The 27,630-nt window shown below is 35.1% G+C and overlaps 1 protein-coding gene across 5 annotated transcripts in view; it reads left to right on the forward strand.

The window, feature by feature from the left end:
• SLC35F5 (solute carrier family 35 member F5) overlaps positions 1–22,290 on the forward strand; it is a 39,610-nt gene extending 17,320 nt beyond the window's left edge. For 4 of the 5 annotated variants that reach the window (XM_075028880.1, XM_075028883.1, XM_075028881.1 and 1 more), the window contains exons 9-17: positions 1,082–1,163; positions 1,966–2,053; positions 2,622–2,686; positions 3,053–3,157; positions 3,610–3,769; positions 7,337–7,427; positions 12,702–12,856; positions 13,316–13,404; positions 14,355–22,290. In XM_075028880.1, coding sequence (XP_074884981.1) covers positions 1,082–1,163; positions 1,966–2,053; positions 2,622–2,686; positions 3,053–3,157; positions 3,610–3,769; positions 7,337–7,427; positions 12,702–12,856; positions 13,316–13,397 — 828 coding nt within the window. In that variant the 3' untranslated portion in view covers positions 13,398–13,404; positions 14,355–22,290. The remainder of the gene's footprint in view (positions 1–1,081; positions 1,164–1,965; positions 2,054–2,621; positions 2,687–3,052; positions 3,158–3,609; positions 3,770–7,336; positions 7,428–12,701; positions 12,857–13,315; positions 13,405–14,354) is intronic. The other variant, XM_075028886.1, reaches the window with a different exon arrangement.
• The last annotated feature ends 5,340 nt before the right edge of the window (positions 22,291–27,630 follow it).

Consider the following 27,630-nt stretch of genomic DNA (forward strand, 5'->3'; position numbering starts at 1 on the left):
TGTAGAGAGCAGGTCAGTGATATCTTTCCCAGAAGTAGCTTCACTGATACTGCCGAATACGTTATATGTAATGTGGACCCAGCACAGCTTTTCCTCGGGAAGTAGTGCTCTTTGAACATTTAAAATAATAATAATAAGAAGAAGTATTAGTATTGTTGATGCATGGGCCAGAAAACAGTGATGTAATTTTCTGTGGGTATACATAAAGAACGTGCACACAGCAGCAAGAGAATAATAAGGCACTCATTAGTGATTTTTGGACAGACGAAATAGCTTTTTTCAAAATTATTTAAAATTCTGTGTGTCTGAGTATTTATATATGCACATGTGGATTTTTAGGCTAGACTCTTGATGTTCAAAACAAGTCCTGTTTATGCTTTTCATGGATGCTGCTACTACTGGCATGTATATGTATTTCTTCTTGGACTGTATAAATACTTCCACCTAAGAGTTTAGAGAGTGGTAACTTCCCTGAGGATATATTTGAGATCTTATTAATGAGATCTCAATCAAGAAATGATAAAACACTTGCCATTTGATTCCTTTATGGAGGAATTAACAGACATGAATCCTTGCAGAATATTTTTGAGGTATTGAATGTCAGTGATGCTTGTTTTTTAGGGTAGAGATGTGTGCCAGTTTTAAGTACTCTAAAAAAAACTCATTAGGCTGACTAATGTCCCATGTATTTCTATCTCTGAAATTTCTTTGCAGCCCTTGTGCAGTTAGGGTCTTGAAGCACTTGCAAAACAAGTTAAAAGTACCTTTAGTTACTATAGAATAGCTATTATAATGTCATTTTAATTATTTAATTATTTTTAAGTTCTGAAGTGTTATTTCATTATTAAACACGTAGTTGAATGTGGTTGGTTTGGGCCAGTTCTAATTTTGCCTGTCTTTTAATGTATCTGCCACTTTAATGGAAGTTAGGAATATATTTGAGGTAAAAGTCTTATGATTTTATTTTTGGATAAATAGTTGTGGGTTTTTTTTCCTTTAAGTATGTTTTTATTGCACTGAGAAACTTAAACTCTGTCATTGCTATCCATGTGATCACAAAATTATTTTTCTTTTCCCCCAGTGGTTCTTGGCAAATTTTTCTTACCAAGAAGCTCTGTCAGATACCCAAGTTGCTATAGTTAATATTTTGTCATCAACCTCTGGTAAGTTTTATTTACAGCACCAGGTGTGCATTATAAGGCTGTTTATAATATAAAAATCTTTTTTTGTTACAATGGACTTGTGTAATGATTTACCTGTGGTTTGGGGGGAACAGTAGGGCTTAAAGCCACTGAATATATGCATTTAAAAATTTCATTATGTATTTGTAGGGGTTTAGGCTATCTTCATGCTTCCCCTGCTTTTTGCTTTTCAAGTTTGTGTGTGTGTACTTCTACGGTTATGTCTGTGTATTAAAGAGATATATTGGGAGTGTAGTGCTTTTGAAGGAAAGGTGGTATAACTTTTTATCAAAATAGATACAATTCAGAGTAAAGTCTTCTTGCTAAGTACCATTTTTTAAAAAAATGCTTTTAGGGGTAAAGAACTTAAACCACCTAAATATTATGCATATCACTTGCTTTACAGGTTTTATGCAAGGCTGTAATATGAGCTTTAAAGTATATAAATTATGTGACAGTCCATGTTTTGAGGAATAACTTTTGTTGTTCTATAAAATCAGTTTAAAAAGCACAATTACATGATTTTTCACTGACTTTTCAGGCTTATTGCAGTTTATTTTGTTAGTATGGCTAGCCTTTCTCGAAGTTGAACATGTATTTGCTGATCTGAGGATTTACATCTCAAGGTGATAATTTCATAATAGTTCTGATTAATATTAGGGATGCTAAGATCAAGTAGTTAAAACAAGTATGTGAAATATAAAGAAGGAAATGTCTGTGCAGTTTTCTGAACAAACTAGTAGCAAAACTTGATTGTATAAACTCTTCTTAATTTCTCTTGCAGGGCTTTTTACTTTAATCTTAGCTGCAGTCTTTCCCAGTAACAGTGGAGATAGGTTTACCCTGTCGAAATTATTAGCTGTTATTTTAAGGTAAGGTAATGGGATGGAACATTTGTTCAAAAACTCCCTGATACAGTGAGAGGACAACTATACCTACTATACCTATGGTATCTGTGACAATATATGATAGGCTTCACTTTTTCAAAAATCCTTGTTTCACAGATAAATTGAGCAAGTGAATTAAGTCTTTTAAAATACTTCATATCATGAACAATTACCTAATCTCATGCTCCTGTAGGAAATCAGATTAGTCAGGTTTCTGTTGGAAATATGTGAACTTATTTTCTTGTTATTTACTTACGGTTTATTTATTTTTGTGTAGATGGGAAAAAGGAAGACTTGACATTCAGTGGTGTTGGCCTGTTTCATTAAATGCTTTGTGCATTGTTCAGGGAAGTTAAAAGTGGTGTTTGTTTGTTTGTTTGTTTTTAGCTTAGGATCAGGCCTTAGCAATAGAGAACTCCAAAAGTGGGTTTTGATTAACTAAAGATACCTAAAGATAGAACTGTATTTTTGTATTTTTCTCCCCCTTTTTTCTGCCTTTGTAAAAACATTCTTGGGTTCAAGTAGTGTTTTGCATTTCTTCTTTTTTTGCTAGCATTGGTGGTGTGGTACTTGTTAACCTTTCTGGATCTGAGAAATCTGCTGGAAAAGATACAATAGGTATTTACTTGTTTTTTTAATCCTAGAACACGCAATGATGAGTATTATCTTTTGGTCTTTTGACAATACTCAGTAGGTCATCTAGCAAGCTATATATTTCTTACTCATGTAACATTTCACAGTCTGGCTTTTTAGTTTCAACTTCTGAAACTGGACATTTATGATGCTTTTTTCCCCCCAGGTATATAGCTTAATTGGTAAACTATTTACATTTTTGAGCTTTTTGCATTTTCATACAGTAATGGATTCTGTAATAAACAATTTACCTCTGACAGTTTTATAATAGGTGTATGTTTAGGAGAGTTGATCCTAGTGTGCATGACATGTTTGGCATGTCTTAAGTGAGTGGTTTTTTCATCTTTACAGGTTCCCTTTGGTCTCTTGTAGGAGCAATGCTGTATGCTGTGTACATAGTGATGATAAAAAGGAAAGTAGATAGAGAAGATAAACTTGACATACCAATGTTCTTTGGTAAGACTAAAAATATTGAAAGTTTTAATTCAGTGTGTGATTAAATTGTTTTCTTTCAGGCACTGAATTGTGTATGAGTGGTAAAGGGGCTCAGAAAAGCTAAGGAAGTAGAGAAAGCCTATTGTTCCCGTGGTTATGAGTACTTTAGAGACTGGTTGTGTGAATTGTTTCCTGTTTACAGTCTTAACAGTGAAAGATAACACTACCTGTTCCAATGCAGACAGCCCCTTTGACTCAATGGATTTTTTTTTTTTCCAAACCTGTAAATATCTGATGTAATTGTTTGTGAATTTCAGGTAGTTTCTTATATTCCTTTCCTCTGAAAGATGTAAAATATGGCTTTGTTGCTGCTTTTATCTATGTATATTGTCAAAATAGCAGAGTTTAGCTGAGATTCTAGTTATGTTGAAGGATATTTATTGTGATTTACTTAATACTGTTTTTATACTCAGGTTTTGTAGGGCTGTTTAATCTGTTGCTGCTGTGGCCAGGGTTTTTCCTGCTTCACTATACTGGGTTTGAAGCATTTGAGTTTCCCAATAAACTGATATGGATGTGCATTGTCATTAATGGCCTTATCGGAACAGTTCTGTCAGAGTTCCTCTGGCTGTGGTATGTACTACATGCTTTGTATATATTTCACATAAATTGTCTTACCTGTGTTCTCAAATGTTGAGATGTCAAATTGTCCAGGTAGGGGGTTTTGCCTTTTGCCCCCACCCCCCCCCTTCTCCCGTCCACATATGCAGTTTGTGTTGGAGGAAGTTATCCATCACGTCATAATGTCCTGTTTAAGAGCAACAGGTAACTTTAAAAAGCAGGTGATGTGATCTTGTAATATTCATTAAGATACTGTGTGCTTAGCTCATTCTAGAGTTAACATTTTGAGATGAAAGACTTTGTGATACAGAATTGCAGTAGTAATTAACAGTTCTTCAATTTCCAAGGCCTTGTGCATGTTGGATATATATGAGTCAGAATCCAGTATTCTATAGTTGACTTTTGTTTAAATCTTCAGAGACTTAACGAGCTAAATCTCGTCAGAACGCATTAATCATGAAGATACAGCAATTCATAAATTAGCCTAGCTTTTGTTTAGTAATTTAATTTTATGATAGTCTGGCAACAGAGGATTGAACATGCGACTTCTACATGAATGGCTCAAAACCTGTAGCAGACTTAAACCTTTGTGTAGCTGTTAGAAGGCCAGGGTTATTAGAGAACTGTTTGGTAAGTCAGGGTTCCCAGCTTGAGAGAATTCAGGGAGTCTGAGTTTCTTCTGGGCCAGCATTAGGTTAAAATAGGGGTGTAACAGAAAATTCTACAAGTTGAGAAGTCCTATTTTATTCTGGAAACACTGAGGAAGAGTTTCCAAAAAGAGACATGCTTCCAATGCCATACAGTTGCTCAGTGAATGATGTCAGCTTTGGTGCAATATTTTGAATAGGTGTGGCAGTTAGTGAGTTTTTGCCTGAGAACCCTTGGTGTTCAGCCTCTCAACTCTATGGTAGAGAGACTGGAAAACCTCATGGGATAGCTACTCTGAAATGGAGATGTCTGTAATCCTAGGACCTAAGTTCTGTGACAATAGTATGACAAAAGATCTAGGTGAAGTTCCATGAAAACATTTTTTGGTGTTTTTTGTTCGTTTGTTTGGTTTGGTTTGGTTTTGTTGTTGTTTGTTTTCAGACAAGTTTAAAGTTATTTAGGAAATTTAATCATGACATTTTTTTGTTTATTGGCAAACTCTTAGACCAGTCCTAGTTACAAATGCATTGCAGCATATGTTCCTTTGTAATTTAATTTGTTTATTGGTGGAATAGTTTTGTGATGTTAATGCCATCTTGTAAGATTAGACTACAGTTCAGTATCAGCTGGTAAAAAGGTTAAGTGCAATTTCAGCATAGGCAAAATAATAAAAAAAAAAAAACCCAAAACAAAACCCAGAAAACCCCCAAACTTGTCTCTTGTCCCAAAATCAAGTACTAGCATAGGGTTAAGTACAGGGTGTGCACAGACTTTTTTATACACACGCTATTTGTGGAATTACTCAGCATGATAATCCAGTCAATTAAAGAGCTATTTTTATTTCCAGTTCCTTTTCCCTAGATTTTTGGAGTAGGACTAATTTCAGAGTTTGTGCTGACATCATCCTTTTACCTGTCCAGCGTGCCACTAGTGTGGTCCTCTACTCTTTCTTTGGAAGTAAATAATATCATTTAACCTACTTGTTTATTCCACCCAACCACATAATGCCAACTAAATAATGTAGTGGTAGATGTGACTCTTAATTTTTTTTTTTTTTTTTTTTTTCCTAAACCTGCTGAAAAGTTTTCATTGGATTCTGTACCATTTACTCATTTATGGTGTGCTGGTGGACAGATTGGTTCTAATTCAGAAGTAGTCAGTGCAGAGATACAGAAGTATTCTCTTATGGTATAGAAGGGGATTTAGAATACTGGGGAGGAAGTTTGCAAAAATGCAGAGTATCTAAAATGCTTTGTTTCCTTTCTGTTCCTGTCTCATCTGCATACATTTTTCTTTGTTTTAAAGACACGGAACAACAGAAGGTGATTACAAATATCCAAGCTGGTCATTTTAGCTTGGCTGAAAGTCAGTCTTATGGGAGGACCTAATGGCTTGGTTTGGGAGTACTCTTCTAGTTTAATTAGAGAAATACATGCATGAAGTCACGTTCTAGAAAATGTTTTCCAAATGTGTGTTCAAATCTTTGTGTTTAAAAGGTGTTAACAAACTTCTGTGAGGTGAATTAGAATAGCATTTTCTTCACTGAATCACATTTCATTAATATAGTTTCAGTGATGCTGCATCTGTTTAATTTTTACAGTAATCAGAATAAAGATTGAGTAAGTACAAAACAAATTTCAGAATTCTTAACAAAAATTGCACTTGTAAGATTTTTCCTTCTTTAAAATTAGTTGTGTGTGGAACTGATTGCAGTTCCACAAAAAGGCATAGCTGGTACCGTTTTCAGTACTTGCCAAGGATGAGAATTGCCTTTTTCTTAATAAATAAATTCTGGGTGCCTTTGAAACAGGAGGCTGACTCAGTAGTGGGCATTACTGATTTGAATTGGGTAGATACCCCTTTTGTATTTCTTTTCTTCATATGGCAGAATAGGCTATTTCATAGAGGAGTATTTGCTAACAAGCCTCACTATGCTTGGTAACTTTTGTCTTGGTTGATCATAAAATGGGAATTGCATATATTGGATGTTATGCACTTCACTTGGTATCAAAATGGCTCAGGTTAGTCATGTTTTATTTATAGAGCCTTATATTTCTATTGAAATGCCAAAGATCTCAAGAGCTTATGTGTTCTCTTAGGTCTGTCTTTATATATACTTTAAGGTTCTCTTATTATTACTATTTTTTAAAAAAACTTAATTCGGTGAATCAGTCATTTGCAAACTAAATATGGCTTGCAAAGGAATTTGGGGAAAAAGAGTTTTCTGTGGCTGTTAATGAGTACTACTCTGACATGCATGTAGTTTCGTTGTTCTGCCACTTATATAAATTGTAATGGCTTTCTCTGACTCAATGATTTAGAGAAGTCTAACGACTGTTCCTGCTTAGGAAATATGATGAGACCACTTGTAGAACGCAGAGAAGTCTTACTGAGACTGCAAAGAATGATTTCAAGGGTGTGTTTTAGAGTGAGGTTTAAAAAGCAGAGTCTGTTAATTTAAGAATTGTCTGTTTGTAAAAAATATTCTCTTTTTGGGTACGATTTCTAGACATCGGTAACCTTTCTTTTTTAATTAACCAGACTGGGGCAAAACACATTTAATTGCTATAAGCTGGTATTAAACTATTTCAAAATGGAAACAAAATGCAGATTTTTCTAGGTGAAGTCACTACATGGGATGTAGTGAATTTTCTGTCATCTCAAAAGGTTAGTATGGGAATCAAACCCCACTCCAGAAGACATCAATAGTCTGTAAAACTGCATAAAATTCTGAAATAGATTTATGACCGATTGTGGGTATCTCAATTTTTTGTTATTAAAACAAACAATGACTAACGGTTAAGCTTGATCAAATGTCTTCTGCAGTTTGATGTATTATGTTAGTTGTCTTTTAACATCTAAATAAGCCCTCTTTATTATTATTATTAATTATTATTATTAATTACTATTATTATTATTTGTTATTTTTAGGGGCTGCTTTCTTACCTCATCACTGATAGGCACACTTGCGCTAAGCCTTACAATACCTCTGTCTATAATAGCTGACATGTGCATGCAAAAGGTAATGTACTACTAAGTTTTGAGCATTATTAACAGCGTTTCTTTGAATTAAATGGCAGTGTTATTTTTAACAATGTATACAATGAACAGTATTTTACTTCTGTCACTTGTCAATAATTGTTGAACTGTGTCGTAATTAATCCTCTCTTGATATTGACAGTTACAGTAATTTTGCACTTGCAAGTGTGCACTTGCACACTTAAGTATATTTGATTAAGATGCAGCTTGTATGAAAAGTACCCAAAGTCATCAGCAGTGCCTGGTCAAATGCTTTAGCTTGAACAGGCACTTTCCAGAATTAAAGAACAACTGCAAGTACAGCACACCTTAAATTAATATCTTTACAATTATAGAATTGTTACAGACTGCCTGTCTTGAAAATACTCAATTAGTGACAAAACCAAAAACCTGCAGGTTTACCGCAAAGGAATGTAGCAGCTACAAGGCTTAATTGTACATTATTAGCTTCATGTGGACGTTAGACTTCCATTTAACTGTCTTCCTTTAAGTTAGTCTAGTTTCCCTGATAGCTGTGGAAAAACCTTGCATATAAAGAAAGAAAAGAATCTGATGAGTTTAGAATAGAAACTATATGAAGCTAGTTTATATTACTCTTCAAGCTGTATAGATACTTTTCATGCTGGTGGGGTAGAATTCTCAGTTTTAAATATTTAATTATCTATGAACTTCAACTCTAACTTTGAATATTTGAATTTAATATTTAATCAGTGGCAAGGAATATCAAACTCTTAATTTCATGTGAATAATGGTTATTTAGCATATACTGCAAGCATGCAATTATTGGTTTTTTTGGGTTTGGGTTGGGTTTTTTTTTTCTTTAAATCAAAGTCACATAACTGTTCCTATTTCCTGAAGGCAGGATCACTTGTTTCTGCTCTTTATTTTGGATTGAAATAATCCCTACTGCTAAAATTTTAATTTGAAAGTTAAACCACCTGTTTAACTCTTTGAAATAGTTTTCAACCTGATTTTATAATGCATCTATTGTTAAAGCAAGCTTAATTTTTCTTACAGTGATAATGGCCTTCTTTTTTGCCAGGGCATCCCCACATAGTCCACTATGGCTATGCCTTTTGACACCTCTCAGTGTAGACACAGGTGTATTTGTCACTTGGCTAAAGTATAAGCATTTCCCATCATGTGCTTGTGTGCATTTTGACAATTGGTGACACTTGTATTTCATTGATGTTAAAAGTGCGTATAGTCATGTGGTATGGAGAGGCTGCAGGAGTTTTTTTTGTAGAAAGCAGGGAGTAAAATTACGTTTCATCTGGGCTGAAAACAGTGAATTAGTCAGCATTTGAGCACCTTGGCCTAAATATAGTTTGTTACTGAAATACAAGAAGTTCTCTACTGAGATGATAAATCTTTATGTGAATTAGGAAGCAGTTTAGTCATGTAATAGTTTAGCTGAAAATGATATCAATAAAAGTGGGCAAAACTTACCAAACTTAGAACTATCCAACACTACTTCTGAAATTTTGAATAGACTCAGTCTTGCTCTGCTAGCTGCTGCTACTTACACTGCTTTCATGTTCTTTTGAGCCTTGTAGCAAATGCAGTTATGTTTAGTTTGTAAGCTCTGTGCAAATGAAATGTGAAAGTATGAGAAGAGAAAAATTCTGATTATGGCTGGAACATAGCTTAAATTGAGCAGTCTCTGAGTAGTTGATTCCCTGCAGCAGGTGGGGTTTGTGCATTATCTGTGGTTTTTCAATTTATGACTTGTTTTCAGTCATTACATTTGTGTTTTTCTTTTGAGGCTTGTACTTGTTTGTGTAAGACTGGCTTATGTACAAGAAATCAGTGGAGTCTTGCACTTAGAATGTTTCCTGCCAAAAATAAACTTTACTGCTCAGTGTTTTCACAAGCAAAGTGTAAATTTTAATGAGAACCTTTTGACTTCTGAAATTAGCTGGCAGGCATGTCAAAATGGGGAAAAAAACCAACTTGTATTTCACTTTTACTTGATGTCAGTGTGGATTTTGGAAAATAAAGTGGAAAAATAAAAGGATAAAAATAAAAAAAGGGAAGTCAAATTGGAAAATAAAAGGAGAGTCGGACCCTGAATAAATACTTGTGTAACGAACATGTGAGATACAGTATGTTTCATATTAGTATTAGCTGAATATTTCAACATGGAAATACAGCAAAACCTTGCAGTGATTCCAACAATAATGAAGCATTCGTTGGTAAGATAACTGTGTTTCTGTTGCTCTTAAAGTATCTGCAGTATACACTTGGGACATAAATTGTAACAAGAAAGTAAATAACTAATGATAGCTATTAAGTAAACAAGGAAAACAAATCTGTAGATTTCTCCCCCAAAAATTCACTTTAGTGAGGGGGAATTAGGTTTGTATGTGAGCTAATGCTGGTAGCAAAAAATAAAAATTTTGTATGTATATATGGGTGCATCTATACATATTTTATGTGTGTGTGCAAATACATTTTTAGATATTTGTGTATATATATATAGTTACATCTATCAATGTATGAAAAGCTTAGGTTGTCTTCTGAAGTGATTCATCTAAACTTTCTTCTGGAATACCTTGAAAAATGGAATATGCTTTTCTAATTCTCAGTAAACAACTTCATCTCTAGGCTATTTAATCTGAGTAAACACAGAGTCCAGATCTTTAAAATTAGTTTATTCTTCATGTACTCATGCAATATTGAGGCATTCAAAAAAGCAGAAACATCTTTAAGGTTCTATTGGATGACTTGCAGTTGGTGTTGGTAACACAAGAGCAAGCTACATGTCTCTTATTTTTTTAAAATAAATTGCTAGTATTAGAAGCATGGATGAGTGACCCTAATTAAAGGCAACCTCCTGTAGACTTTGAGGTTGGTTGTACAAGTATACAAAGTAACCTGCTTGGTTAAGGTGGGGTGAGCAGTGGACATGGCCCACCTGGATTTCTCCAAGGCTTTCGATAACCGTTTCCCACAGCCTCGTCCTAGAGAAACTGATGTGTTAGAGTCTAGATAAGTGGTCTGTGTGGTGGGTGGGGGGCGGGCTGACAGGCTGCACCCAGAAGGTGGTGGTAAATAGCTCCTTTTCAACCTGGCAACCTGTCACAAGTGTGGTCCCCCAGGGATTGATATTGGGCCCAACCCTGTTCAATATCTTCGCAAGTGATCTGGATGATGGGATCAAGTGTACCATGATGAAGTTTGCTGATGATACAAAATTGCATGGGGAAGCAGACACTTCAGAAGGGAGAGCCACCCTGCAGGAAGACCTGGATAAGCTGAAAGAGTGGACTAACCAGAACTTTATGAAGTTCAACGAGGACAAGTATAAGGTCTTGCACCTTGGAAAACATAATCCAGGAGTGCAGCACGTGCTGGGATCTACCCGGATGGGGAGCAGCTCTTTGGAAAGGGACATGGGGATCCTAGTGGACAAGCTCAATATGAGTGAACAGTGTGCTGCTGTGGCAAAGAAAGCCAACAGGATGCTGGTTTGCATCAACAAGGGCATCACCAGCAGAGATAAAGAAGTCATTATCTCACTCTACTTAGCACTTGTTAGGCCACACCTGGAATATCGTGTTCAGTTTTGGTCCCTGCTATGCAAAAAAGATGTGGACAGGCTGAAGAGGGGCTACAAAGACGATCAGTGGACTGGGTAGACTGCCATATGAGGAAGTCTGAGCATACTGGGTTTGTTCAGCCTTGAGAAAAGAAGGCCCTATCACCACGTTCCAGTATTTAAAGAGTGGCTGCAAAGATGGATACTCCCTTTTTACAAGGTGTCACGTGGAAAAGATGAAGGTTAATGGGTACAAGTTACTCCTGGGGAGATTCTGATGGGACACAAGAGGAAAATTTTTCACAGTGAGAACAATCGGCCATTGGAACAATCTCCCCAGGGAAGTGGTGGAGTCCCCAACATTGGACACTTTGAAGATTCAGTTGGACGGGGTGCTGGGCCATCTTGTCTAGACTGTGCTTTTGCTGAGGAAGGTTGGACCGGCTGATCCTTGAGGTCTCTTCCAACCTGGCATTCTATGATTCTGTGATTTGTGCAAGTATGTCTCTGTAATACAAACATCAAAATATCCCAAGCCAAGCCGTATGCTCACAGAAGCCTCAGGTGTCCAAGTTAGGCTGATAGAAATTTAAGCTTCCAACTTCAAGCTTTCCAGTTGGTGCTTCTGGCCAGCCTTGTCTTTACACCACATTTCAGTTTTCTTAAAAGGAACCTACGTAACAATGCCACTGGCATGGCTAATAATGTAAATATTAAAATATGACTATATGCAGTCTTCATATGACTGTCAAATGGTATGTTAACTATACAATATGTGTAATTACTGGCTTCCTGGGTCTTTATTATTCTATAATAATCTGACATAAATCTGATTCTTAAGAAATTACAACCAAATTTTTAACACTAGTGAAATGCTCCTTTTGGTAACTTAGGTGTTTATGAATTTCCATTAGAAATCAGTAAGGATTACATGAGGCTCTAACATTTGCATTTTACTAGATTTTTGAGAGTGAACCTCAGTGCTAGGTACCAGAACTACCTTTTTTCTCCCAAGTCTTGAACTTTGGGAGTTTTCTCCACAAGGGGGAGCCGCGCTCACGGTCCATGGCTCTGTTAGCCTTGCAGGCAGTTCGGAGTCCAGTTCTTGTTCTTGCACCCTTGGTTTCTCTAACCTTCTGTAATTTTAAGTTTTAAACAGCCTCAGATGATCGCTTCTGAGGGTAGTAGTAGATAGATACAAGTAGTAGTACAGATACAAGTAGAATTTAGTTTAAATTGAGCAAATAATGCACCCTGTCTTTTTTTAAATGGAAAAGAGAATTATTGCAAATTCCCTGTAGCATAGTCTTTTTGTTTGCATTGATTTCAGCAGTTACCATTCAGTGACAGTATATTCATAGTGAATAAACAGGTGCACAAATCTTTCAGGTGAGATCTTTTACTAGGAATTTTTGAAGTGTCTAGGGCACTTTCTCACTGGTAGTAGTCAGACATCTAAAACCTGAAAATGAGACTATTTGGAAATAGCAGTCTTCATCCACACCACCACGCAATCAGTATGTGCCATTGTAAAGAACGGATCAGTGGTAGCAGTGGCTATAGAAATTGTACCAAATAACAAAAATATTTGTAATATTTCACCCAATTTAAAAGAACTGAAACTTCATCTCAAATTTAAAATAATTATTACAAATATACAGTATGCCTTTTTTTTTTTTTTCTCATGAGTGAATGATGTTTGTGTTTTAATTCCAGGTGCAGTTTTCCTGGTTATTTTTTGCAGGGGCAGTCCCTGTATTTTTTTCTTTTTTCATTGCAACTCTCTTATGTCACTATAACAACTGGGATCCAGTGATGGTGGGAATCAGAAGAATTTTTGCCTTTATTTGTAGAAAACATCGAATTCAGAGGTAGGGCAGTCACAGAGTCTTATCCTGTCTCTTCTTTAGCCTTTCCAATATCCTATACTCTATTATAAGCCACAATACTCATACTGTGTTTATTCTAATCGAATTTTATATTCAGGTGTACTAATTTCTTAATAGTAGTAGTTGCCAATCCATTTATTAACCTATGTAATGCTCAGAAAATGGAAAGATGTGAAGTCTGTTTACCTTTTAAAAAATGTTTCTTAGTGGCTGTCACAGTTTTCTTTTTCTTCCTTTAATGCCTCTATGATAGTTGCTGTACCTAGAACATTCAGTGAAGATTGTGCAAACTGGAGTATACTTTCTGAAGTTAAGAGGTCTTTGTATGTTTTTAATGGCTGCAGTTCAAACAACTAGTATACTTAGTGCTTATGTTGGCTTCATAACAACCAATTTAGTATTACTGTATAACTTTAAATAAATAAATTTGTTTCTTTTAAGAATGCCAGAAGAAAGTGAGCAGTGTGAAAGTCTCATTCCTATGCATAGTGTTTCACAAGATGGAGACAGTTGCTGTTCGTAGACAAAAGGTATGCTTAATAAACTTCAAACAATACAGAGAAAAGTGAGGACTGGTTTTCGTGATGGCATTTGTGGTTGTATAAGCACACATTTTTATAGAGCGTACAATTAATCTTGTTCTGTATTGATGGGTAGAGTTTTGAAGGGTACCTTCAAAATTATTATTATTCATGACCAAGCATTATTCTCACCTTGATACAGTTCTTGGTCAGTGGTTTTGAAATGTAGAGTAGTTTTTTACTTAGGACTATTAGAACGTTCATCAAAAATTGGACATAAGTCAATAAACCAGAAGAGGCATACAACTTCTTGGTATGTATGATATGTGTGGAAGAGATCTGAAGTAATTATTTCACTCTTTTTAATGCTACTGAAGTCTTAGTTTGGGCTACTGCAGTTCATGAAAAACATCGACCATTTAAGGAAGTAGGGGACATGACCAGACTTTATCATTATGGGTCTAGAAAATGCAAAGGAGTCCTTGTGTTTGTGGTTGACAAGAATTACATTATTAAGTTGCATTAAATATTAGGGAAAATATTTCTCATGGTGAGGATAGGGAAACTAGAATAGAATAGCTAGGCTGTTTGCAAAATATCCCTCTATAAGAGGAGGTTACACAAACATCTAATAGGAAGATTACATGGTTTGTTGATACTGTCTTGGAGCATAAAGATAGACATAGTTTAGGACTTTCTTAGCCCTATGCTTCGGGGCTTAGTTTTCAAATAATGCATGCAGAATTACATGATGAGAAGTATATTTTTATTTCCCAATGTTGCCTAAATCTAATAATGAAATTAAAAATATTCTAAACAAAACAGTAATTGTGATGTCTTAAGCTTAAGAGACACAAGTTATTTCCTTTATTAATAAGATGGAAGCAATACATACGGTGATTCCTTTTTTGTAATCTTTAATTATGTAGCCCTGATAATTTTTTTTTTTTTCTTCTTAGTTTAAAAATGGAATAATGCCCAGCGAAGAGGCAATCTTCTGGAAAAGTCCCTAAGGAATCATGTTTCAGTGCCTATTCTGAATTTGTAGTAGAAATAAGAAGTTTCAGTTCTTTTGAAACTCTAAACTTTTCCTCTTTCTTGCTTTCATCTGGTTTTATAAATGAACAAATTTACTACATGCCTATCACCATTGGGAGTCTTAGCCCATCTGAGCAACCAACCTGCCTTATAACACTGAGCTTGTGAAGTTACTTGACAAAATCAACAAAACAAATGCTGTTAAGTGATTTCTTTCTTTTTCGAACTCACAATTTTGTTAAATGCTGGAAAATATTATTTTTTAAAAATACTTCCAAATGAGTTATGTAAATAAGTTTGCAGGTCATCAAGTCTTACAGGCTTTCAGATGAAAAGCTAAATAGATATGTTACCTGTAATAGGTACAAGTTAACTTTTTTATGTTGTATAAACTATTTGCATATTAATAGAAGAAAATTGAAAAATAATTTATTAAGTACATTCTTGTAATTATTGAGGCAGGATCTTTGTATGGTCCTGGAACACTACATATATATTGTCTTATGCCATTTTGAGAAGCCTTGTAATGGGTGCCAATGTTTAAAAATCTTTTGTTACCTAACAATCTGGAATGTTTAAAATTTTAGTGAATGGCAAAATATTTCTAATTACAGTACATTCGGGTGTACATTCTCAAAATCAATATTTGTTTTAAACAGACTGATTCTGTAACCCATTCTTATTCCCAGTTATCTCACATGGAAAACTGAATTTGAAAATTTTCACATGTATAGCTGCCAAGTTATAAAAGAGATCAAATTAATTGTGAAAGTTTTCAGTCAATGGGTTGGCGCTACAGTAATTGCTAAACAGTCTGAAAGATAAAGGTGTTTGCATTGATTATTTTTTTTCCAGTGGCATTAATAAATTTATCTTAAAATTGATCATTTTCTGTATAACTTGTATCTTCCTTCCAGTGCAGTGCTTCTGTCCTATGTGATTCTGAAAGTTATGAATCATTATATTCAGGAATATTTGAAATTAGTCAGTGCCATTTTCCAACTTCTAGGCTATAAGACACTTATATTAAAGTTAATTTTGGCTTTTGATGGATTTTTTTTTTTTAAATAATAAATGTAGGATGGATTTTCGGCCAACAGTATTCTCTTCCACGTAACAAGTTTATTAATAATAATCCTTCCACAAAAATACAGAAGGGTGACATAACACAAATGCCTTTTCATGTTTTGACACTCAGTAATGATCCTTCCAAAAGAAATTTTGGTAGTTTGGTGATACAGCTATTAGATGGGAGGGAATGCAGGAAAGCAACGTGCTTAGCTATACATTTGGAAGGATTGATTAGCCAGCAGCTAGAATTTCATGTAAAAATCTGTAAGTAGAGAAGGAAAAAAAATGAACCTGGGGGCTATTCTGGTCAAATATTGCACCTTTCTCAAATTTTTCCTTCCAGTTTTTAATACTGGATTACACTACAAGTTTCAGTGATCTGAGGCATCTCTTTAAGATGAGATAGTAAGTCCTTCTTTGGACACCTGAAATAGGAATTAAAAAAAACCAAAACCACCACAAACCCAAAACAAACAAAATGCCTACATAAATTTAATAAACATTTTGAGAAACTTCACATTTCAATTCCCAAACCCCACAAGTAGAGGGGTTGAAAATCCAGTATGTAGAACTAATTTTACATTTGACTTCGGTAGAATTTTCAGGGATTTTTTGGGAAGTGGAGTTTCCTTAGTTGGTTTTTAAGGATTTTTTTTTTTTTTTTTCTTTCTTCTAAATTATGACAAATTAGAGGATGTTAGCTTCAACTTTTTTTCCAAGAAGTAATGTTAAGGCCTACTGGCAATACAAAGCTAATGTCTGTTTTCAATTAATGATATGTTTCAATGAGATCATACCGAATATATAATACCGGCATTAACTAGAAATTTGAATCAGTTGAGACTTGTGGAACCAGCAGACTAAGCCTGGGAATACTGAGTATGCTTTCGGATGGGCAATTACAGTATTTTTAGTGAAATATTCTAATACTGTCTTTTGAAATTGGTCATACTGATAGAATTGGAGCTGTAATGTATAATGGGCAATTGCTATTCATATTTGCCCTTATGTTCGTGGTTTGAAGCGAAAGATCATCATAGTCCCCAGGTACTAGGAGAATATTCTTCTGTCTCTAACCCCAGGAATGTTGAACAATGTTTTTGTTTGGTAAACTCAAAGTTAGGGCCTTCCCACTGTTTTTGTTTTTAAAAAAAATGTGTTAATTTTTTTTTTTCAAATACTAAATATTTTAGTCTCATGACACTAGGTAGCTTGAGCAGTCTTTTTGCTTTAAATTACAGTTCGTTAAAGAATAAGCTGTCCTTCCTGAAAGGATTTTTAAACAGTGCTGCCTCTGTAGTTACAAGAAATGTGTTACAGTTTTAATTACAGAAGCTATGACATGTAACATTGTTCCTGCATTTAATAGAATGTGATGAGCTTTTTCTATGAAGTCATGTGATTTTTTAGTACAATAATGTTTTATAAATATATTATCTAATTTGAAATGTAAATTGCGTAGCTCTCTAATGGGTGCTTGGTAAATGCACAAGAGATTTAGCTTTGATTCTCAGGTACCTCTGACGTAATGGAGACATGCTGGGTTTTTCTTCCTCATGACACAACTGGAATGTGAAGGAGCTCTCTCATAAATGCTTTACCTCTGTGTGCTAGCATAAATTGTCATTGCTCTTACTGTTTCAATTTAGGAATGCCTTTATTTCAACTTATTTCTTGTAGGAAGCACATACACTTTGAAAAAAATAACGGAATTTTTATCTCAAGCGTTTCTTTGAATGTCATTAGATGCTTAAGGAACAGTGATTTCCCATGCCTACAAAATGGAAAATGAATACTACATGTGTTGCTCTCTCAAACAGTTGAACTAATTACTGTAATCCTATGAGACAACCAACAATTTCTTCTGTATGTGATTGAGGTTTTGGAGCTGTTTGGGTTTTATATATGGAGGAAATGATGATAATTTGCCAAATGCCATGTAGCATGCCTTTGCTTTCAGGGTTTTGGTGAGTCTTGCGTAGTTTGATGTACTGTGTACTGTACTCCAGAACAAAGGGGAAAAAGGATTTCAGTTTTTCTGGCTACTTTTCTGTTAGGTTTCAGTTGTGGTGAAAATGTGTTCACTACAAGGGGCTGCTGTAGATGTGACACTGATTCAGCAAAAGACTGAAATACATGCAACATCAGTACTCAACAATTACTTAGAAAGCATGGGGTACGTGAATGCCACTGAAGACACTGAGGGCTCGATGTTTGTGTTGCCCAGTGTGGATTGCATCTTGCTTGTTGGCTTTTTGCCTGTGGAGTTGCATGTAAAGGGGTGGGAGCTGTAGTATGTGACTGATTTGGCTTGTCATGGAGTTGGGCTAAAGTGGACCGCACACTGAAACTCAGAAGCTAAGGCACTGCTTGATTATCTCACTGTGGTGTTGCAAATGCTAAAGTATTTTGCAGAAATACGGTGTTAAGTAATGGTATTGTAGGAGTGACAAACCATGGTGCTGCATGTGATACTTGACCTGGTATGCTGGTATACACATTGCATACCTCCTTGTAATGTACTAGCAAAAATAGGAGAGTCTGCAAATTACTTTTCTTGGTGTGTGGTGTTGTAATTGTCATTCTCTTTCACAATCCCCATTGTGCCTAGGTACTGCTATTCACAACTATGATTGCTTTAAATAAGGTGGCAAAACAATTTCTTTGTAATTCTTGGTTCCATCTCTCTCTGTGTTGAATGTTATCATTCCTATTGCCTACTAAAAGATTCTCCTGTCTTAGGGAAATGAAGTTACTGAGCTAAACCAAGCTATCGGAGGAGGTGGAAAACAAGTTAAATTTTAGGCATAGGTTGAGTTTATGGACGCACTTTCATATTTCTTATGAAAATAGACTTCGGTGAGGCAGAGTGTTTGTGTTTGTAAATGAAGAAGTGGCATACTCAAAAATCAAGAAACAGAAACTAATGTTAATATCACAACGTTGAGTTATATGGCTAACTATAGGATGGTACTTTTAATCAGTTTTCTTTATTTGGGTTAAGTTTCGAGTTAGTTACCATTTCTGTTATGTCTTATGTAGTGTCTGCAATTTAATAGTTATAACTGCAGTAGCATTTAAGTGTTGGCTCATAAACAGTTGTTATGCATGATTTTTTTTTTTCCTATCTAATCCAAGATTGCATTAACGCTGTATTTTGTTGTACATGATTATTGCAAGGCATGATTTCTCAGGGAAATACGGATGATACCATGTGTTGTGAGAGCTGATAACTAATTCCTGCATTTAAAATTGTTACAAATATTTTAAGGTTTCACTTCAAACATTTCACATCACATAACTTTCATGTTGAACTTCCTTAGGCTTGTCAGGTAAATCATGATGAGAATGTTAACAGCATTTAAAGGTGTCAATAAAATACACTCTGCCCAACACTTTTTTACTTTTTGGACAAACATCCATTCTAAACTGATGCTGCAAGTTATGTATGTTTTTATCTACTTTATTGTACTGTGCGCTATATGAATTAATAGTTGCAGTTCTGATTTCGAAGCTGCACTTACGGCATGACAGTGACATTAAATTTCAGGGTTAGGCAATGCTATAGTAATACATAATCTGATTCTGGGGTAGAGTACCGGTATAAATCTTCTAACATATATATATATATATTCATTTATATAATTAAATTTTTACAAAGTCTGTTCACTTTGGGGATTTTTGTTTGTTCTTCTAGTAAAGTTACTTTGGCTACACTGGGATTTGATCCAAAGCCCTTGGGAGTCATAGACAGCATTAATAAAGTAAAACTTTATTGAAAATAAACTCCACAGGTTGACCTTTATGCCTTTGCAGTATTTCTGTCTGCAGCATACATTTGGAGTGGTTTGCTTTAAGACTTCAGTAATATAAATTTGAGGGATTTTAGTGCTGGTAAAAATGGTAAACATACTATTGTAACTAGTCACAAAAATATTTCCCTATAGCCAGCATGCAGCTTAATTATTTAGAAGGTGAATTTGTCTTGCTACATGAATTTTCTTTAAAATCGGCAGTATAAGAAATGTTAACCACTTCACTTAGTTGTATACTTGTAGGAGAATTTTTTGTCAATAGTGAGAATATGTGATCATAGTCATCATAGCCTTGAGGATCAACTTCCTCTTGATGATTTCTGATTTGACATTTCCATTTACATTCACTTTGCAAAGAATGCAACAGGGCATTTCCTCTCTAGGTAAGCTACAATAATAGTATTTTGACTGTCCCAGTTCTCTGTATTGTTAGAAATCTAACATAAATCTAATATATAAATGTGACTCTGCTTAGTTATCTGTGTTCTCACTCTCCTCTAAGGTAAAGTTTTGCATCATTACATCTGGTATTAGTAGTTAACCAGACTTTTTATGGAATGCCTACTGTGATGTGGAACACATCCAGAATTTCATCTAGTTTTCAGTTCCTACTGTTTAAAAGTATAAAAGACTTTTTCTCTGAGGATTTTTGTAGAAAGCTGCTGTTTAGTTCTACAAGTGCAGAGTTCTTTAAGTGCATCTCAGTTCATGAAGTTGCATCCAATTTTATTTTTATTTTTTAATGAACTTTTGACTGTTTTTTCAGGGAAGGTGCACAAATTTTGTGTATGTTCCACAGAAGAAATATGACTGGATACTGGAACGGCCTCAGAAATAATAATTCAGGGGTGTTTCTATAGTTCTTTACATATGTTCCTGAAGTTTTTCAACAGTTTTTTAAAAAAACCAACCAACCAAAACCAAACAAAACCCCACATCTGTCAAGCTGAGGGGAATTAGCCATTTAGCATAGAACTAATTTTATAATATGCAAATTACTGTGTTTTCATTAGAGATATCCTTCAATATATTACTGATGTTGCCAGCCCAGTTGTCTGTGTTAGAAGTGATGCTTCTCTTCTACCTAAATCTGACCTTTTGCATGCCAATTAAACTAGTTTGTCTACCAGAATGAGTAATTTCTAAAATATTTTTAGAATCGCCACCTTCTTCCTCTAGCTAGGGGAACAGCAGGAGCTTTCCAGCCAAATAGTATCCCTTTCCTATTGGAGAAGAAAAAAAAAATTAAAAAATAAAACTTAATTGAAAATAAACAGTCTTACCGGGTAGCTTATAGGATCAGCTGTAAAATCATCAGGGTAATTTCTTACATAGCCCAATTATACATAGGAATTGCTTAGGCAATAAAGTATTGGATTGATCTCTCTCTGGTTGATCTTGATTCAATATAGAATGTAGGTATTTTAAATAATCATTTCATATTGAAGCTGAATGCTTAAATTAAGCCCTGTGATTGTAAGAAAAAAAACCCACCAAAACCTGGGAAAAAATTATATTTGGAGACTACATACTAAGGAGTTTTCTCCTCTGTGTTTTGGGGTTTTTAGGGGCTTTTTTTGTGAAGTGTTAAAAAGTCCCACATACAATCCAGTTACAAATAAATGCTCTATTAATTGAAAATCATGAGAGGATATTTACACAAAGCTATATTGAAAGCTTAGCCATTTGTTCAAGTTGGCATTATCTGAATGGAATTAGAGAAGTATAATGTATGTGATACAGCTTCAGCATTGTACAGCCAAAGGGGACCTTGTAATGATTTAAAATTTGTGTAAGTTCTCTTTGGAGTGGGTATTAGTAAAACAAAATGGTTTATGAAATTTTTTCTTAGTTGTTTATACAGATTGATTTGTGAAGCTTCTAAAGCTTGTGTGCATTAAAAGATGCACAAAACCAATAGTTAGTAGTTTTGATGGTCTTTTTGGCATTACATTTTGTACTAAATTTCAGTGAATTCTGAATAACACTTTTAAAGCAGAAGCTGCTTTAACTGAAGAACTTTCAAGTGAAGAAAACTGTTGTTTGCATGAAGTCTGTATGGTTTGCTGATAATTCAGATGTTCTGAGTGCACAGCTAGTTCCAGGTATATCCTCTACGAACCATCTTTATGTATAATCTTAACCATTTTCCTTAGTGAGACCAGAACGTGAATTGCTGATGTGTATTGCATTTGCACTTAAATACCTGATTTCAGAGTGTGTTAAACCTTGATCTATTTTTGATAAAAAAAGAAATGTAGCATTTTTATCTAATTTCCATTTAATGATAAGTATATTCATGCAGAGAAAAACATATAATTATGGCTTGATGCAGTGATTTTAAGCCAAGAAAACAGCAGGATGGCAGTAGTAAATCTGAAATGAAGATGCATGTCTCTTCAGAAACTCTGGCTTCTAGTTTCTTCCTTCCCTCTTTATACCAAATTGGTGTCTCCATTATTCCAGAATTATACAGGTGAAGCAAGGACCAGAACTTTTACCCTTTGTTTTTTAAAAGTGAACATTGGCTTTTGCCTGGGGTGTCTTTCTCCTGTCACTTCATTTTGGGGATCAGTTAAATGAGAAATATAGAGTAAGTATTTTTAATTAAAATCAGATTTAAACTATTAATTGTTTTGAAATTCTCTATATTAATAGAGATTTAATGAATGGAAATTAAAGGCCTGTATTGCAAATATTGAACAATGCTTATATATTTTTAACAAAGTATATATATATATGAAAATTTGAAACATGCGTAAAGGTGAATATTGGAGGAGTGTTCTTGTGTTAATAGGTTTATAAACTGAAATTCTTAAGATCCAATACCAAAACCCTATAAAAGGGCTAATGAAAAGAAAATGTAATGTATTCTGATGAACAGCCTGTGTAATACAATCAATCAGTGTGATGTTTTTGTTCTGTATTATATTTATTATATGTAAGTAAACAATAAAGATTATAAATCTTATTTTCTTAACAGGAATTAGTATTTGGTTGGGGTTAATGCTTAATGTATTTTATACTATCAAGAAAAAACGAATGGTCACTAAGGGTGGGCTGCCACGGGAGAATAGCATAGTGGTAAAAAGGTCTTGAATTGACCCACTTAATTCCACTCTTCTACCCTTAAAAGTGAGTCTCAGGATGTCTCGTTTTACTGGAAGTCAGCTAGGATGCCAAAAGGTTATAATTTGTTCTCAGATTGGTCTGGTAATTTAAGTAGTAAAATACCAATTTTTAATCCATTTTCATGGCTTCAGGTGATTTTTACTTGCGAATACATGAATTAGAAAATATACAAGAAGATTGTTTCATCAGCAGGGGGAGCTACTGTAGTATCCATCTATCTATTGCATTCCTGAACTCCAGTGTAAGAAATTATATAAGCAGTAAAAAGACAATTAACTTATCTGTTTATCATCCCTGATTCTTGGAGTTAACCAGAACTAGATGTTGACCGTCCTTCATGCAGCTGAACTTTCAGTGTCTTTAATAATTAAAAATCTCTTGGGGCTGATATACATTTACCTCAATGCTTAATAGAAAAATTAGAAAAAGTGTTTTCCTCATAGGCTTTTCTGAGTTTTCTGGATTATCTACAGCTGAATTCTGTTTACTGATATAATCAATGTTGCTGCACAGCTGTAGCAAGAAGCAGATTTTTACACAGAAACAAGGGGATACTTGCTGTGCCATATCTAAAATATGCAAAAATGCAATATAATGTTACTGACAATGCAGGTAGCAAATAGATGAATCTTAAGTTTTAGACCAGAGTTTTTTAGAAAAATGATAGGCATAGACATAAAGACATTCTGTCAAATATAAATCACAATGTGGAGAAGCAAGAGTGTGCATGAAACAAATGGCATTTTAACTGAGGACTTGGGAGGGTGTAAGGCAGGGAGGATTCCTGTCCAAGCCATCTTCACCTACACAAATCCACTGAGAATAGCCATGGGTTTACCTGCCACTGCTATGTGCTAATGTCTAATATGAAAACTTGTAATGAACAAGGATGATGTAATCAAAACAGTTATTTCATTGAAGCTGCTCTTACAGTGACCGCACTGTCTTGCGAATGTTCCAGGACTGGGAAGAACTATTAAAATCGAAGAATAATAGGGCTGTGACTTTTTTTTTTTTTTTACGGTAGACTAATAAATTGTAAGAAACTTGCTTGCTTAACTGCTTTCAAAAACATTTCTACTCTAAAAAGCGTTTATAAAAATCCACTGAAATTGTCACTTATGCAAGAATTTACTCCTGACACCAAACGGAAAAGTATCATATGTGCCCCTGTTTTTGCAATGTGGAAAGGCCTTTGTTCTATCTTACTTGGGAAAGAACTTAGAGAGACATTTAATGTAGTAAAATTTAGTCAAGGCTATAGTACATTTCAGTACTTACAGTTTTGTGGTAATGTTTTAACTAATTAACATGGAGTTCATGTCATAGTGTTCCCTGACAAGCCACAGGAATTCTGGAACTCAAATTAAGAATTTGAAGCAACTTGGCTTAAACAATTTCTATATGCTTGCAAAGGCCACTTGGCAATAACATGCCTGTTCTTCTTTCTAGTGTCCTAACTGATGGCTAGAATCCCAGTCATTGTGTGATCCCTCCATTTTAAGTCATAGAGATGTGTAAAATGTGGAATAATTTTCTATTTTTGGCAGGCTCTCTCCTTAAAACATAAACTTAACCTAAAATGTATCACTTTCTTAGGCTATATCAGTTCTTCATGAGTTATGCCAAGTGGACAACTGCCTGCATAAATGGCCAGGGCAAGTGGTTGCAAAACCATATGAAATAGGCTTTTCAGTGGAAGCTTTGATAAAGATGTGTGGAGGCCCATAAAGAATGCTGGGAGTCAACAATGGTTTGCCATTGTTCACTAGCCCTGAGAGCACGGGAGCTACTGGGTAAATGACTGAGATTAGAAGTTGTTTTGTGGTTTGTTTTGTTGGTTTGGAAGGGGGTTGTTTGGTTTTTGTTGGTTTTTTTTTTTATTTTTCTTATCCAAAATATCGATCAATGTATTTTTATTCTGTTAGGCTAGTAAGATCTAAACTATTTTCTGTGATATCTTGGCACCTAGTTCTTTCTGTATACAATGGGATAAGCTAGTGCAGGCTAGCTAGATTGCTTTCAATCTCTAGGATGTAATTTGTTGGCATATTATCTTATTCTACTCTGTATACTACTCAGTTTTAGGAGACACATCTACATGAAACTGTCTCTTGCCAGAAGCTCAATGTCACTTGCTAGAAGGTGAGGTTTAAAGCTTCTGAGAAAGATGATTTAAACCCTGTTTTCAAACTTATTCTTCTTCTATCAATAGTATGTATGTGGGAGACATTCTTGGGTTTTATTTATATCTGCAACCCAAGTATATCCCATTTATATTGATTTTAAAAAAACTTGACAAAGCTTAAGGTTTCCAAAGAAACGATGGTTTATTATCTCAATGTGAACTCATCTTCCTTTCTTCCTCTTATTTTCCCTTCTCTGCTCTCAGCCCCTACTGCAAGCTTATGTAAAAGAAAACCCAGTTCTAATTTGTGGGTTTGCAGGCTTTCAGGACTTCTTTTGGTGGTGTTATCTACAGTGTTACAATTTGCTGTGACATGAAGATGTTCATACCATAAAGATTCCTTAATTATCTAAATAGGCTCTTCTTTGTGGGAACATTCCAGTGTTCTGTCATTTACTAGGCTTTTTTGATTTAACTGCTAGGATCATGCTGCTAATGACGATGGAAAACTGATGATTACACTGCAAGTGTGCATTTACACAGTGCGAAGGAAGCTTCATAAACATAATGGCGCATTCTGTCTATCTGTAACAGTGTTCCCATTTAGAAAGAAGCTCATCTGCCAGTAGATCTGTTTTGAGGTTTTTTTTTTAAATCCCATTGGAAGGAAAAAATAATAAAATTTTTAAAAAATCAGTTTATAAGCAGATGGCTTTTGTGGCTGTGGTGTTGCAGGCCAACAGGCAAGCAATGCCCCAAGAGTGGTTTCTGACCATGGGGTGTGTGGTGATGTGAGGAATGGGAGATGAGGAAGAAGTCTGATGCAAGGACCACTGATGAATGGAGTTTCATTTTCTGCATACCTTTCCCCAAGTCCTCTTTGCCTTTTTATGTATTTCCTTACTCACAAAGGAATGTACAGAAAACTCTTTTCACTAATCGAGAGGACATCATTAGTTCATAGTATAAATATTTAAAGAATATTATGGAAGTGTATTAGTAATTTAACAAAAGTCTTTTGTTAAAAACACATTTTGACAAAAGTGTTGACACTGACTTCTGCCTCCCCTCTTCACTGTTGGCTAGAAGCTGCTCTGTCTCCATCTGTCACTCTTCTGCATGGGACTTTTTCCCCATAATTTGCATATGATCAGCCACCAGTGAATGGAAATATGTCTTGACTTAAGTAGCTGGTGCTGTTTAATTGAAGTGGCTCATTCTTGTAAGCAAGAAGTACTTAAAAATGAAGTTGGATTCATTACTGTTCATACAGGACTTTGTTGGCCATACTGAATTTCAAGTGTAGGAAGAGATGCTCCTGAATAACATGTTCTAGAATAGGGTAAAAGAGAGTCTTACCAAAGTATTTTTCTCAAGGAAATGGTTATGGACTAAGCCAGTGTCCTTTCTGAGATGCCAAGGGGCAGTCAGGACCAGCCTAACCTAAAGAAGAAAAAGAACAAAGTGATCATCTGCCAGGAGCTGATGGAGAGCTATGGTAAGGGAATGAAGAGAGCCCTTTGGACCTGGGAGATGCATAATGAATTTCCAGTAAATGAGGTATACCTGAGCTCTTGCAAAAGGAGTCAGCGTGAGTTGAAATTATTTCTATCCTTGTCTGTTTTGTACTTGAGAGTAGGGTAAGAGGTGGAGCTCTTGATAAAGCTTCAAAACAGAACAATTTTGTGAGAATCTCAACTGTTCTGGTAATAGTGGATGAATAAGCTTCAAATTCTCATGGATTAAAAGTTTCAAAACACCCAAGAACTTAAATGGTAGAAGTGTTTCATTATTTTAAAAAACACTAATTTGCTTTTAGGGGTCTAACTGATATAAACATTTGGTGACACATAGAGTCTGTCATAAAATAATACTAATGTCGTACTGGCTCTCTGCCAAAGTATTTCCTCAAAACATCTACTTAATGCTTTTAATGATGCATCTTTGCTTTCTGGCTCTGGTCTGCCATTATACCTGCCAATCTACCTCCTCCCTTTGCAGATGATTTCTAAACCTAGCACATTTATGTCTCCCTTTAAATTCTTCCTTTTTCCCTTTTTTCTTTTTTCCTCTCACAGGTTTAAAAAAAGACTGTTCAATTCTAAATTGTTTGCAAAATTGGCAACAGAGGTATCCTAGCAGTATAATGAAGAGGCACAAGTACAGAGGAGTTGAGAATACTGGCTTTGCATATTTCTCCTCACATACTAGACTGTTTAAATATGAAAGTGTATGTTGGCCTTGAAGTGTATCTTCAAGAAAGCTCTTAACAAAGCTTCTTGTTTTGCATAACAATATTTGGGAGCTTGCTATTCTACATTTAGAGAACATTGTACTTTTTGTTTACTTTTGTTTCCAGTAGAGGACAATAGTTTCAAGGTAAAGGTTGCTGTGTGTAAACTCAGAACAAAATGGACTCTAAAGAAACTCTGCCATCTTACAGTCAACTCCATAGTGTTCCTTCTGAATGTGACCTGTACCAAGGACTGGATCTTTTTTGCAATGCTTTGAATGTTGAGAGTGGACACAATACTACCTCTTCCCCTTCCCTATCAAAGTCCCTTCACCTTTCAGTGGTTTGGGTTTTCCCCTTCCTAAAATTATGGTAGTGATTATAATTTTATGTTTTTATGAGGTAAAAATGTGATAACAAATTGTTGGCAATGCTGCTGCAGGGCTTGCGCAGAAAGCTGTAGTTCATACTTCCTTAAGAATGCCTCAGTTCTTAAGGAAGTAATAACTACAGCTTGCAGACCAAGCCCCGCAGCAACATTGCCATCTTTCTCTCATATTCCCTTAAATCTCCCTAATTCCTCCTGCCCTGCCTGCCCTGTGCTACTTGGGCAGTCAGTCCACTTCCCAAAGTCCTTAATCAGTCCTCACTAGAGATGCCAACACTAATAGATCAGTACTATTGCCAGTGCTGGGCCAGGACCTTTAATACAGATGCCGCTAGAGAGACACCAATGAAGATTAACTACTATTTGTTAGATTTTTAAAGGAAGTCTTTTAGCTGTTTAAAAAGAGAGTAGGGATTGCTCCAAACAGTTA

The sequence above is a fragment of the Buteo buteo genome, chromosome 5, assembly GCF_964188355.1.
Source record: "Buteo buteo chromosome 5, bButBut1.hap1.1, whole genome shotgun sequence".
Classification (NCBI taxonomy): Eukaryota; Metazoa; Chordata; class Aves; order Accipitriformes; family Accipitridae; genus Buteo; species Buteo buteo.